General features: G+C 41.7%; 1 protein-coding gene and 1 long non-coding RNA gene across 2 annotated transcripts; one reads left to right on the top strand and one right to left on the bottom strand.

Moving 5' to 3' along the window:
- Positions 1–1,611: 1,611 nt before the first annotated feature.
- On the bottom strand, positions 1,612–6,323 carry FGF6 (fibroblast growth factor 6). Its single transcript, XM_005503039.3, has 3 exons — positions 5,789–6,323; positions 4,774–4,877; positions 1,612–2,675 (listed from the first exon to the last, which is right to left on the bottom strand). Exons 1-3 carry the CDS (start codon positions 6,126–6,128, stop codon positions 2,499–2,501), a joined length of 621 nt encoding a protein of 206 aa, XP_005503096.1. The 5' UTR covers positions 6,129–6,323; the 3' UTR covers positions 1,612–2,498.
- Positions 6,276–12,638, top strand: LOC135575764 (uncharacterized). The gene is made up of 3 exons (XR_010467021.1): positions 6,276–6,441; positions 7,423–7,628; positions 12,502–12,638. It is a non-coding gene; the product is annotated as an uncharacterized LOC135575764 (long non-coding RNA).
- The last annotated feature ends 1,081 nt before the right edge of the window (positions 12,639–13,719 follow it).

The raw sequence follows: 13,719 nt of genomic DNA on the forward strand, positions 1-13,719 counted from the left end.
AACAGAGTCAGTGAGTCTGATTCTCACCTTTTATGACAGCTATCCCATTACTTACCAGTACTGGCAACAATAAATTACTCTAGACTGCATTGGTTTAAGAGGGAACTGACTTCATCCTATCCTAAGGACACTGGTTTAAGCTGTAATCAGAAAGAAACTTACATGTCAGCATTCAAACTATGATTTCTTCTACATGCATGTACTCTTCCAACCTTCTTAAAACTTAATTTCAAAGACAATTAGGAAGATAACACAAAGATACAGGTTGCCAGTTAATGTATTTCAGCACAGCCGTAGCCCTTCTATCTGTACCTCTAGTGATTCTAGGTCGATGTAACTGTCTGATATCCATCAAACTTTTCTCTGACCCACTCTCTCCACTCAAAAATCCTGCTTTTTCTCTTAAAATGTATATTTTTCCAAAGCAAACTGCTGCACACATTGTGGATGAACAAAGTGTACCAACTTGACTTCTTTCTACATACTGCAAGACCAGAAAATGAAGAGTAGCTCCTTTCCTTTGCCATATTCAAATTGTCCCTTTCACGTACTGTAAACAATATTCCATTCTTTTTTTTTCTCTTCATTTACACTGTGATCATCACTGATATTTGAGCAAAATAAATGCAAGTGTAAATCACACAAAAGGAGCTGGAAAACTGTATCTTGTTCACAAAACTATTGTCTTGACCATTTTTCAGAAAGCATGACTGTAGATACATCCCTGTAGGTGTGCTCTTTGGGCCAAATCTTCTGCAGCTATAAATGATAGACTTACTAGGCTGGTTTGCTCCAACTGAGGATCTGGCCTTGACAGTGTTTTTCATGCATGTCAGAAGGCTCAAATTCATCATGAATAGATGCCCCCTGCAAATAGAATGGCATGTCAAGGCTGGACATAGCCACATTTTGGCTGGACATGGGAGATTATCTTGCACTCAGATGTTCACTTCTGTAGCAGCATGGTCCATCTATGCTGAAAATGCTCAAGCTCTGACATTGCCTTGAATCTAGTTTCAAATTTAGGAGCACGACATCAATTCAGGAATCCCAAGGCTTCTGGTAACCGACATTTATAGTTACTATTGACTTAGGGCCTCTTAAAATACTCTTTCAAAGGCACAGAGAATGTAGCTTCACTGGTGATCTGGAAAAAAGGTTGTCAAAATAGTAAGGCAAGGTTACATGCCATTTGTATGGCTTCTAGGAGAGCTTTGGAGAGTATTTCATACAGCTTGCTCTGTTGTCTTTGAAACTGATGCTTCGCAAGTGACAGAAATTGGAATTATGGCACAAATTCCTCTGCCTCAACCCAAGAAGCCATGCTTGTATATCTTTCTTCTTCTGTCCTTCATACCTCAGCGAAGTATGATAGAGAAGAACCAAATATACTTAAAGCAGTAAATAGAAGAAAATTCAAAATGGATAATTTTTCTAAAATAACCCTTCACTGGAATATTTCATGAATTTCATTCATCTTATAAAATGCATCCTGCAGACCCATTCTAGTTATTAGAGATTAACAAGGTTCAGCCTAAATGGAATACAGTTCCTTTAAATATTTATGTTCTTTTACATGTGTATGCATATAAGGACACCTGGACATCTAGAGACTGGGATGATTAATTCATTAAAAATACGCAATTACATGGATACACACTCACACACCCCATGTCTACATATATACACATGTATTTATATTAAAGATGTACACATCTATATTTGAGGTAGGTCTAAACTAAGCTCACAAAACGCCAAGGAGGCGGCATTCAAAATCCTCAGCTCCAAATATATTTTACATTTGGGACCCATCTGTGATTTATCCTGTGGCCCTTCCTAAGTGAAATTGATTATAGGTGTTCGTTTTGCCAACAAGTCCATGTAAGGAGACCCTGGAGAATCCCTTCAGAGACAGAGGGCCTCTGGGGATAGACAGTTTGCTTGTGTAGAAACAGTTGTGGAATCAGCACCCTAATGATCAAAATAGGTTGAGGACTTTACAAGACAGGACACAAGGTGTAGAAGGAGGGGTGCAGGCAGATATTCAGGTGGAGTGAACTGCCTGAAGCTTTGGTGGAGCAAAGTCATCTGATGATTTGGCCCATGGTATGTAAACAGCTCACTAGGAAAGGTTATTGTCTGAGGTAATTAATATTAATTAGTAGAGAACATATGATTGATTAGATTATTATCCACAGCCATTCTATATCGTCCAAATACATTTTTTTCCATTGTACTCCAGCTTGCATTTTTCTCTGTTCAGCACCAAAGGAGGCACACAGCCATGTAAATTTTGTACAGAGTAGAAGAGCAGCAGCATCGTATTACATATGCTATGTGATGAATCTAGTACAAATATTTTAATCCAAATATACACATACATATATAGATTATTTTTTTTTTCCTATGACCAGTATAAATACTTTACCTGGGAGATTATTCCCATGTGCAAAATGAAACAGTTTTTCCTGGGATTTAATCTTCTGCTTTGCTCACGTTCATATTCTCGGTAAAAAGTGGGTCACTGTCATAGCAGGAGAAACCTTGTTTCCTCTCTTCACTCTCCCATGTTTGCTGAGTGCTATGTAAGCACCACGGTAAGCATTTGATTCATATGCATTGTAGTTATTGGGCAACAAGGTTTCTTTGAATTTGCACTCATCTTGAAAAACAGCCTAAAGAATAGGAAGGGGTGGGGGGAAGAACAAAGCAGGCACAATAAATATTTAATGAAGACTCAAGTAATTTTTCTTAACAGTGTTTTCACAGCAGAACTTGTTGCAGTGTGCAACAGGTGGTGCTGGGGTGACTGCATCCAACAATAAATCTCCCTCCTCAGTGCTAATTTGGTGTCAGATGAACTCAGATGCCACCTGTCCAGAAAATGGATTGTGTACTTCCTGTGACAGATCAAATTAATTCATCATAAATCATGGATTTCTTCATTTTATTTGCAAGCAATGATTTCTGTCAGCATCACACTCTTTTGCTCGAATGATGTAGCTTTATTTGACACCTCTCCTCTGCAAGAGGTCCTATAATTTATAAAAGGATGATATGCTGACTATCAAAACCTTCAGTTCTCTTGCAAACAGCAGGGACAACTATTTGCTTGAATAAGGTATTTGAATAAGACTTCAGATCATCACTAAACCTTTTCTTTTTTAAAAACGTTAGTGATGTCATATTTAACTGACAGTGAGATATACAGCAGGAGAAGTTTTATATTTCTTCATGTTGCATCACATAAATCCAGTAAGAGGACATTATCTGAGAGAGGAGGTGCAAGGAAAAGCAGAAGACAAACACAGAGCATTGAGGAAATTAAAAGAGAAAGCAGAATAATTCCCTGGCATTAAATGTTTGGCACATGAGACACCACTAGTGCTGTTCCATTTGGACTGCTTTGTGAAAGTTTGTAAGAGTTTAACTTAGGGCGTCGCACTGAGCAAGGGAAAATGCACATTTCTTACAACTTTTAAAAACGACTTTGAAAATAAGACGGCATTCCTTTTATAAGACCTAGCCAAGCAAAGCAGTTGGGCTTGTGGCACTTTTTAAGTGCTTGAAATCAGACATGAAACTTAAAATGTCCTGCTCTCTTTATCCATAGGAGAAGGAATGTATCAGATTAGTAACGGCTATGGGTCCTCCACAACATTTGGTATTTTATTGAGCAACTGAAATGCTTTGTTGAAATTACAGCTATTTGAAAGGAAATTACTTGGTCGTTTCTTGACAAAAAAAGATGAATGCAATCAGTATCAGTCATTAGTTTGAGATGGATGGCTTTTGCCCATTGCCCAGAGCCAGCCTCTTTTAAATGCACCTCCCAACAAGCCCCTTTTCTGCTGAATGTTGAGGCTGGAGATGTCTTGCTCAGGCCTCAGAGATTAAACTGCATTTAGATGGCATAGCTAGCACTTTTTAGATGAGGGTGATGGTGATGATATTTCAGTATGACTTGCATAGCGTTGTTAATGGCTATTATTGGTTTTGCACTCTTTGGGCCTGGTCTCACAAAAGTGGTCCTTAAAATAACCACAGACATGTATGTTGACTTTGTAGGGTAGACTTCCTATTTATTCTTCATGTTGGGGTTGGTTTTGGTGGGGGGGGGCATCTGATCATGATTCTACTAATGGTAGCTAGCATACATAGCTCTAATTGTATCTTCTTACACACATCTGCACACACACCCATGTGCATGCAATCACACACACAAACACTCATGGACATACGCACAAGCTTTACCTCCTAGGGGTTTTTTCAGAGCACACACTTTTGCTTTACACATAATGCACCACAAAATGAAAGCAACAAAGTTCAGTCTTACTAGAATATGTTTGCAGTGCTCAGCCCTTAGAAGTGGCCATCTAATTAATCCATACTATTTGCAGAATACATTCATTTTCCTAGGGTGCTCCCTGTGCAATCTTATAAGAAAGCTTTAAAATAACAGACCTCTAACAACCATGCTGCTTGTCACACTAAATAACACTGGTGACACCAGGCTGGGCAGGTTCCCTGTGATTGAAAGGCTATTTTCTCTGCTTGCAATTAGAGATTTCCAGGAGGGAAAAAACAAACAAATAACAAACAAAACAAAAAACAAAACAAAACAAAACAAAACAAAAACCCAAACAAAACAAAACAAAAAACAAACAAACAAAAACAAAAAAACCCCAACAACAACAACAAAAACAAACCAAAAACCCAGCACCTTTGCAGCCTTTATTTAAGCCTTGAAAAACTGTTTGCACTTGTACTCACCGTTCCATAGAGCCTCCCCTTACTGTTCATTGCAATGAAGAGAGCACTTTTCACACCAAACAGGCTAACAACACCTCTCTCTACAGTGGATATTTCAAAGAGACCTGAAAAATGAGAAGTTCAATAGAAGTGATCACAGAATTTATAGCTAATCAAGGGCAATTAATATATAATTTATTTTTTTCAAAACCCTAATGAACACTTCATATTTTCTTTACTAGAATTATCTCCCTAGTCTAGTATAACAAAAACACAACAGAGAAGATTTTGTTTTTTCCTACATGCCATAGAATATTAAAATAATTCTGGAACTGTAGTCAAATGCTGTATAATCCTTTTACTCTATCAGACTCTTTTGGTCTTTCAAAATCTTGGGTTTTCTAATAAGCCAATTATTTTCATCTAACATGTTGTAATTACAGAGCCTTTGCTATTGAGCTTTAAAGAAGTATAGCTCGCATTTTGAAGTCTCCCAATGATATCTTAGCTGCAAAAGATTTTAGCAGCTACCTTCTGCAGGAAATTCACATCCATAGGGCTAGTGATTTTCTTTTAATCTTATGGTTACAGACCAGCACCCACAAGAACAAGCAAATGAGAAACAGCCAGCCTGTTCCATGATGGAGTGTCCCAACAGCACTAGTTGGCTGGGATTCAAAAATCATACTTTGGTACTCTGTGCTCAGCAACAGCCTCCTGAATTTGAAAAGCAAATGAGAAAGTGAGGAGTGAGAAAATACAGCAGAGAGACCATTTTCAACCTGATTTGTCTTTTCACATCTGCGAAGTAAAGCAGAATAAAAATAAATTGTATCTAAATTTGTCTAAGCATTTGTGACATGTTCCAGCCTGGAGGGTTTTACTGTTTATTGATCCCAGAGACTTTTAAAAGGCAACAGATGTAGCACAGGTTAATAATATCAAGTAATAACATTTACATTCTATGAAGGGTAATTACTAGAGTTCACAGCAATTAAGTGACATCTATTCTATTTCATTTCTGGATGCAACTCACTGTATTGGTTTTCATTGTGAACTCCGCTTATCCTTCCGTCTGGGAGGATTTGAAGGTGAAACCCGATGCCCACGTTGCAGTAAAGCCTTCGCTGCCTCTTGATTCCTAGCAAATAGTCACTCTCCCAGTTCACATCTGACTTCTCCCCTGACATCCCAGCAATGGACCTGGACAACAGAGATTGCCATCCTCTTTCCAGCAATGTGCCATTAGTTCTGCTTACAACTGGATGTGCTGAAGCAATCCCAGCTAGAAAACCGAGGAGAAGGAAAGCAGGCAACGTCCGGTGAATGCTGGCTTCGCAGGACATAGTGATGAGAAGTCTTTGTGCCGTGGCCATCCGGTTCACCTCCTGGGCACGTGGTCAGAATTAATGGCCCTAAAAATACCACCCTTCTTGTTTTTCTCCCTTCAGCATAGTGGCAGAGGCTTATTTTTGGAAAGCAAATAGAGATTGCTGACATGAAACTAAAGCCCGATAACAGTTGGGTTGGAAGCAGAGACAGGCCGGCAGGACTCGAACTGGTGGGGACCATGTTTTGTAGATCCAGCTTTCCGGTGGGCAGCCTCAGTTATATTTGATTGACCCATCTTTATAGTGCAGAGGCTGTCCCTCCCCACATCATCACTCTGACATCAACAGCTTGCCAAAGGTAAGCCTGCCACGGCTGTAACACTAACCTGACGTCCTCTCAGGCTGGCTGAGGTTTGGTGAGCACTGTCACCCAAGACCAGAGGCAGGAGTGGGGTTTCATTGGCTGCTGAAAGCAAAGGAATCAAATTGGTTGGGCAGCGTCTTCCTTATTTAGAGAAGATGTAAAAACAGGTATGGACCTCATCAGCGAGCAATGACAACTTTGCAGGCACTTCCTTGGTGGCCCCATCACTGTGTGTATGTCAGGGCAGCTGAATATTTGGGGAGAACTGGCTTGAAGCGGTCATTGCTCTTGCTGTGAATACCCAGCAAATCCAAGACACCTCTTACTATAGCGGCCCACGTGCTAACAGCTTGTCTGTTTCTCTAAAAGGAGAGCTCCTGGCTGGTTAACAGAGAGGTAAGCCGTGTCAAAGGGAGAGGAAGCCCCAGGACTTGCTTCTGCTGTTTTTATACAAGCACATTTCTGCTGCTTGCAGCGTCAATTCTGCAGAGCAGACTGTGCAGGCTGGAGCATTGATCTTGTAGCTATATGTAGCTGGGAACATTGATGTGTTCTTAAGTGTTCATGTTTTTCACTGAGGTGTCTTCCAAATTATCGCATTTATTTGGGGAGGGTGTGTGCCTCTTGCAGGGGTGCAATTGTATTTGTGTTCACAAGACAAGGGCTTAGGTAATACATTAGAGAAGAGGAAAATGGGAAATGGTCACACCTCCCTACTGTTTCACTGTCTCTTTTCCTCAAGCCCAAATACTCTTTTTTTTGTAATAATGTTTGAGCATCTCAGTTTTCCTCTGCTTCTCTTTGCTTAGACTGTCTCACTTGTTTCCGCTGATTTTGTACTGATGCTGTTTCAGCTTCTTTGGAGCTGGACAGATTAGACTTTTTTCTTAATTAGTTTCACGGCATGTATTAACATATTAGTGGGACGAAAACAACTGAAATTTATGCAGATATTTTTGCCAACATGTCTGTCAGCTTTTCAGAGCACAGAACTTGCATCGCCTATGTCATTTGAGATGCCTGCGTGTTAATAAAGAGAGTACCTGGAAGCGTAATTGAACTGAGAGCACCCGGCGTGACATACAGTTTCACATTAACAGCGTTGTAATATGAGACCTTGGATACTGTCAGCACTCACGCAGGAGCACCGTGACAGGGAGGCAATGGCAGCCCTGAGGCAGGTGAGCAGTTCGATTCAGTGACGTATGAAATACTGATTATTCTCTTGAGAAAGCGTCAGCTATTGAAAGATTGGGAACCACAGGACTAGACCCTGGCTGGTTCCAGGTGGCGTTTCAGAGCCTCTCTGGCTTTGTTGAAGCAGCACGTGGAATATCTTCTGCCTTTTTCTCACAATGAAAAGCTTCAGACCCTTTTCTCTCCTGCCTTCTACTTCGTCTCATGATTTTTCAGCTATGCAAAGTGCATATATAATTTTTAGCAAGGAATAATACTAGTATTATTTACACCCCCTCAGCATAGCTGCAGTCTTTATGAGGCTAACATCAGTGGGAAACAAAGCCCAGAGTCACTATTGTAGGGATGGAAGGTTGAGGTCCTAGGCTGTCTTATGCTACAGTCTGAAGACCTGCCTATTCCCAGTGCATGTGACTCCTAGAAACATTGCCTAATCTTTTTCTTTCCAATAGATTTCTTTTCCCCCTAGAGAATGTTTCAAGTGTAATTTTGCAGTTTGCTCATCATCAGTGTCCTAGGAGAGAAATCAGAATACAGCTGCCAATCAGCAGCCAAAACAGCATTTGGCGGTTTCATGGGTTGAGGGAGAAGTGTGCAGAGCTGGCTTTCCATCATTGCCTTTTGATCACCTTTGCATTTTTGTGTCTCCTTTGTCAGGTTTCTCATAGCAAAGCCTGGTCATGGGCTAAAAATGCTCCTCTAACTTGTGCTGGCATATCTGCCACTGCAGATTCCCAGCAAACTGTTCTGATGGCCCAAGTCAAGGGAACACTTTGTGGGATGCACCCTGTCACATCCCAGTACTCTTGATCCTCAAATAAATACTAAATGGTAGTACAAAAAATTGGGATAAATTCTGCCAAGTCTATTGGATGTGTTGCTTTGGCTTGTAGTCAGCCCAGCTGCAAAGTGCCTGCTGTGAGCTCTGGTGGGCCAGGGTAGCTAGATCATGGGACAGCCTCCTACCTGCAGTTGCTTGCTGAGCAATTAGAACTGACAGCATACTGTATGGGAAGTGTGGCTAGATCACTGGCCTGCAAAAATCAGGACTTCTTTTGCTTGATCTGGAACCCAAAACAAATAGCTAAAAATGGTGATTTCACTGGGACATTTGGCCCTCATGAGACCAATATTCCTGGTATCTGGCCTAAGACCAAATGGTGTGCAGCTGGGACATGAAGTGTATACTGTAGCCTTGCGCTGCTCAGCAATTTTGCATTCGAGCTGAAATGAAAGGCTCTGTAGTCTGATCTGTGGCCAGTAGGTTGTTGACTTCCTGTGTATTAGCATAGTGGTCTGAAGATGAACTGCCATGTAAATTCTGGAGCTTCTGATTCAATTAGGCAAGCTTGTCTCCTCTAACAGATGTCTCATTCTGGTTGGCTTTGTCTTCTTGGCCCATGAAATAACTGTTTTAAGAAAACACACTGTAAGGCTTTGACTTTAAGATAGCAGGTTGTCCTGGCTTCATGTCCCCAGAGAAGTTTGGAAGGCATCAAGGGAGACAACAATAGCATTTGCAGTAAAATAAATCCTGTGAACTCCAAAATGGTAAAAATTTACTTCAGCAATCAACATTTACTTGGTCAAAATCTTAAAACCCAGGATGACAGTGCTTACTGCCTAATTAAAGTAACAAGTTTTCATTGTCAGTATTTTAGTACAATATTAAAATAAACCCCCCCTTTGGAACACAGCAGTACAGATCCACTTTCAGATAGTCTAGGAAAAGCCACGCAGCTGAGCAGTAATATGATATGGATGCAGACCACATCTTTCAAAAATGCATGATGACTTAGAGTCCTAAGTTCCATTTTCAAATCTCTTACAAGTCTCTTCCTATTTTAAGGCCTGGGTAGAGCAATCCTGCACTTAAACACAGAAGGACAGACTTGCCTGTGTTGAAGACCCAGGCTGGAGGTGGAACAGAGGAGAAGGGAGATTTCCCGGTGACAAATCCGACTGTAGTAGCAGGAGAAGTGTTGGAGTCTCTGGATAACTTGCATAGAAGTCTGTTAGCCCAAGTATGACCATGGAGCCCCATCAGACCATTCTTAGGCTAATGGGGTTTTTTGGTCAGCATGTAAAGATTTGTAACACAAATACTAGGACTGTTCTGAATGAAATATGAATCACAGTATGAAAGCAGCAGAAAAAAAGACCAAGGGTTGCAGAGATGGCATCTATTGGTATCCAAGGTCCCAACTGATACCCATAAAACTAGTACATGCTGAGGAGTGCTTTTTTGGCATCATTAGATTTGATTAGGGCTGCACCATACATGATTAACCAGCAGAAAACCTGACATCTGGTAGCAAAAGGATGACAAAAAGGGTTATAGCACACCACATTTGTTATTCCTCTTCTTGTTATCTATCAGAGAGGCAGATTTGTAGCCATTCAGATACCCAAAATTAATAAAGACAATGGACAGCAACCTTGTCTGAAATTCTTGGAGGCTGAAGCAAGCAAGCTTCTGAAGCAAAAGTTTCACCTCATTAAAACTGCTGATTCCTAAAGCATGTAAAAGACCAGTTCAAACCCAGTTTGTCATTACCAGTCAAAAGAAACCTAAGATATATAGTGAAGACTTAACAGGTGTCCTCCTTTGTCTTCCATGTCCCACAGGCCCCTCGGGCACATGCATTTTGGTGCATGTGCATACATGGGTAAGAGAGTGGTAAGTTAAACAACTTAGAAAGTAATTTAAAATAATTATCTTCCCATTCTGCCACAAAGACTGTCACTGAGTTCTGTAAAGAGTATGTCAAGCACCGATATATCAAACATACCCACTCATCTCTCTTTTCTGAGGAGTTACCACAGAAGCTAGTTCATAGGGACACAGAGTAACTTTGCTGTGCTTACACACAGACAGGGTTATGGGCAAATCTTGTTCTTAATGTCACGATCACAATATCCTTCTTTCAGCAGAGCTGTTCTCAGTGTATCATGATGTAACAAAGCAGAACTTGCATCCTTTATCCTTACTGTTTTCTGCACAAGGTCTCGCCAGGGATTATGCCTGTTTAAGGCTTGGTGTAGAAATGCAGAGGCAGGAAGCCCTCTGGGAAAGGGTATTTTGTTTCAACTTCCCTCTGTTCTAGGCTCTGGGAGAAGAAGGTAACCCACACAGCCTGCAGAGTAGTTGGTGTTGAGTCAGAAGGGGAACAGCCAAAGCTGCAGGTGATTGCACTGGCTCCCAGGTGGAGCTCTTGCTAGTGCAGGCTGAAGGAAACTTGGAGTTCTGGAGATCTCTGGAAGTGCAAAAAAATCCTTCTGTGGTGCAGAGATGTCAGTGAGAGGTGTATTTTAGTGCTGCTGACATTCTGGTCTTTCTCCATTCGTGGCACAATAAAATCTCACCAAGAACAGTTCTGAGGTGGCCACGTCTGCCTCTGAATATCTTATAGAGATTGAAATGACTGTCATAAGACAGAGTGGTGACTCCACAGCTAACCTATGGGTTCCCAAGCTGGAGTTCTGCACATCAGCCCACGCTGCCTCTCTCATTACCTTCTCAGCTGTTCCCACTCCACAAGGACAGACAGTCCTAGGGCAAAATGCTGAGCTTAAAAAAAAAAGAAGTGACAGCCACCAGCCCCCACAGAGATCTGTTCAGTGTTATTTATTAGGAGAGTGGAATGACATGGAACATGTTTAATTTGGTTTTAGTTAGTTACGTGTGTGGTTTTCTCATTACAGCAGGAACAGGGACACTGCAGGAACAGGGATGCTAAATGCCTCATTTAGGTAGTATTATTAATAGGAAAGCAAAAATAACTTGTTTTTGTTGGTGGTGATGATTATGTTTTGTCCAAGAGGCCAACTGGCCAGATCTCTGAGTGATTCTTTACTGTGGAAGCCACTCAGATTATTTCCTGTAATCCAGTATAGAAGATTAAGGACGATTTCTGCCATTTACCAGGTAACCATGTCTTCCTTGTGTTGTGTATCATTAGCTCAGTTGAGGACTTTCTCTTGCATGTCAGTTCTTCATCTGTTGGTCTGGCTGTCTCCTCAAATTTCAAAGAAGTATGAATCCTGGGCCTTTTGTGCAGTCATCTGAACTCTTTCTTGGTTTTGTCAAGCTTTTTTACCTGCAGAGTGGGCAACACCGAGAGTTTAAAGCTTGTAATCTAGCTTTGATAACCATTAAGATTTGTCATTTAGTTTCCATAGAAAGGACCCTGTCTTTGACGTCTCTTCCTGACCTCTTTCCCCACTCTCTTCCCATTCCCCCTCTGTGTTGTTGTGGGAAGAGAAGCTATTGGAAGGGTGGAAGTGAAACTCCTCAGACCCTTGGTACTTAGGGAGAGTGGTTTGGTCTTTAAATGGAACACAAGACTTAAACCGAAGCATAACAGATGTTTCTAGCACACAATTGAATTGCCCGTTGGTCCCCCGGAGGTGAGGAAGAGTAACACTACATCAGGTTTTGGCTGCACTCACCACATCTGAAATATTCAAAATCTCCTAAGGCAGACAGGTGTGTAGCCCCTGTTGTCTTGTTACTCTTCCACAGAGGAAGACCAAATGAGTTACTGCAGAGAGAGGAAAAGGGATCAATATGCAGGGCTTCCTGCCATGACAGGAGAGTAGAGCAGCGCCTCATTCTAGAAGAAGAGTCTTTGGGCTACTTGGGGTGAGAAACTGCTTTGTATTCAAACAGCATTGTGAAGATGTCTACATTTCAGGGGTCCATGTATACTAAGCTTGCAGTACAGTCAATGCGGGTCTAATTAATACAGAGAGCCCAGTAATTGACACAGCTCACCAGCCATTAAGTTTCTTCAGGGTGAGCTGAAGCACTCTCGGGACTCCACTACCTTCATTGACATGGTCTGTGTTTCACAGGAACTGTGACACATGGAGACACCTAAGTGGAAGTCTTTCATTCTGGAAATGAATCCTTTACCCAGCTCTCAGCAGCCTACCTAGCAATGGAGCAGCAGATTGAAGGTAAAGGTGTGCAGACTGCTGTTGGATTCAGCAACATCTGCAGGTATGGTGTCTGCTTGGGAACCTCTTGCACCCATCTCCCAGTGGCACAGACACGTTTCTCAATCCAAGTCTGAAAGGCAATCTCAAGTCCATAATCTGAAGCCCTGCAGATGCTTCACATATACTTGCATTAGGCAGGTGTCTCACTATCCTGGCTGCAGTATCTTGGATGTTTTTGACAGCGGGGGTGTGTTTCAAAGACCATGTTCCTTTTGTTTTGTGCTAGAGCATTTGCACATTCCCAGCTACATAAGGGTGGGCGGAGAGTGGCTGCACAATGTGCCTCATTCTCACCCTCCTTTCATCCAGATCTACAGTTGGGAGAACTTTTTAAAGGGCATCAAAACTCCGGGATGAGATAAGTGAACCATTCAGGGTTTTGGAAACCCCTGGCTTCTGTTGTCAGCTGCATGTTCTTTCAGTATGACTAAGACCCCCTAGGGCTACATAACTAGTAGCAGTTCACAGACACAAGTCTCACCAGCCACCTCCCAAAAGCTGAGTCATGCTCTGAATACTTTGTGGAACCAGAGCAAGAAAAATAGATTCTCCAGACCCTTTATGTTTCTGAAATCAAATTGCAGGAGTCGTGGGATACCAGTTCCCTGTTTCTGCCCATCATACCCATGACAGGTTTCATAGACACAGTCTTGTCCTGCCCATTGCAGAAATACCTTATTTCTTCCTCAGCTCTTTCATTTATTTGGTTTCAAAATTGATTTGCAATGTGCCCATAACTGTATTGCATGTACAAAAAGAGCAATCATGTAATAACTCATACAGGAAGGAAATTTAGACTGTCAACGATATTACTGAAGAACTTATCATGTCTTCTCTTGCCCTTCCCCATTAATCTCTCTAATTCCTTAACTTCCTCAGTAACTAGTGAGTCAGAGTCACAGAAAGATTTACATTAGAAGGGACCTGGGGAGTTCATCAACCTCTGGCTCCAAGCAGTGCTAACTCTAAAGCAAGAGCAGGTTGCCCAGTCTTTAACCTCATCAGGCAGCAGCAAGAACAGGGCTGCTCCACACGGGAAGGCAAGCCAGCAGCTGAGAGTGACAGCAGCAT

Source organism: Columba livia, chromosome 1, assembly GCF_036013475.1.
Source record: "Columba livia isolate bColLiv1 breed racing homer chromosome 1, bColLiv1.pat.W.v2, whole genome shotgun sequence".
Lineage (NCBI taxonomy): Eukaryota > Metazoa > Chordata > Aves > Columbiformes > Columbidae > Columba > Columba livia.

Excerpts from the sequence above, each read along its gene's own strand:
- FGF6 (XM_005503039.3), bottom strand. The coding sequence starts at position 6,128 with ATGGCCACGGCACAAAGACTTCTCATCACTATGTCCTGCGAAGCCAGC. Across the intron at positions 4,878-5,788 it reads TCACAATGAAAACCAATACA|GTCTCTTTGAAATATCCACT; the intron begins GTGAGTTGCATC and ends CTCATTTTTCAG. Across the intron at positions 2,676-4,773 it reads AGGGGAGGCTCTATGGAACG|GCTGTTTTTCAAGATGAGTG; the intron begins GTGAGTACAAGT and ends CCTATTCTTTAG.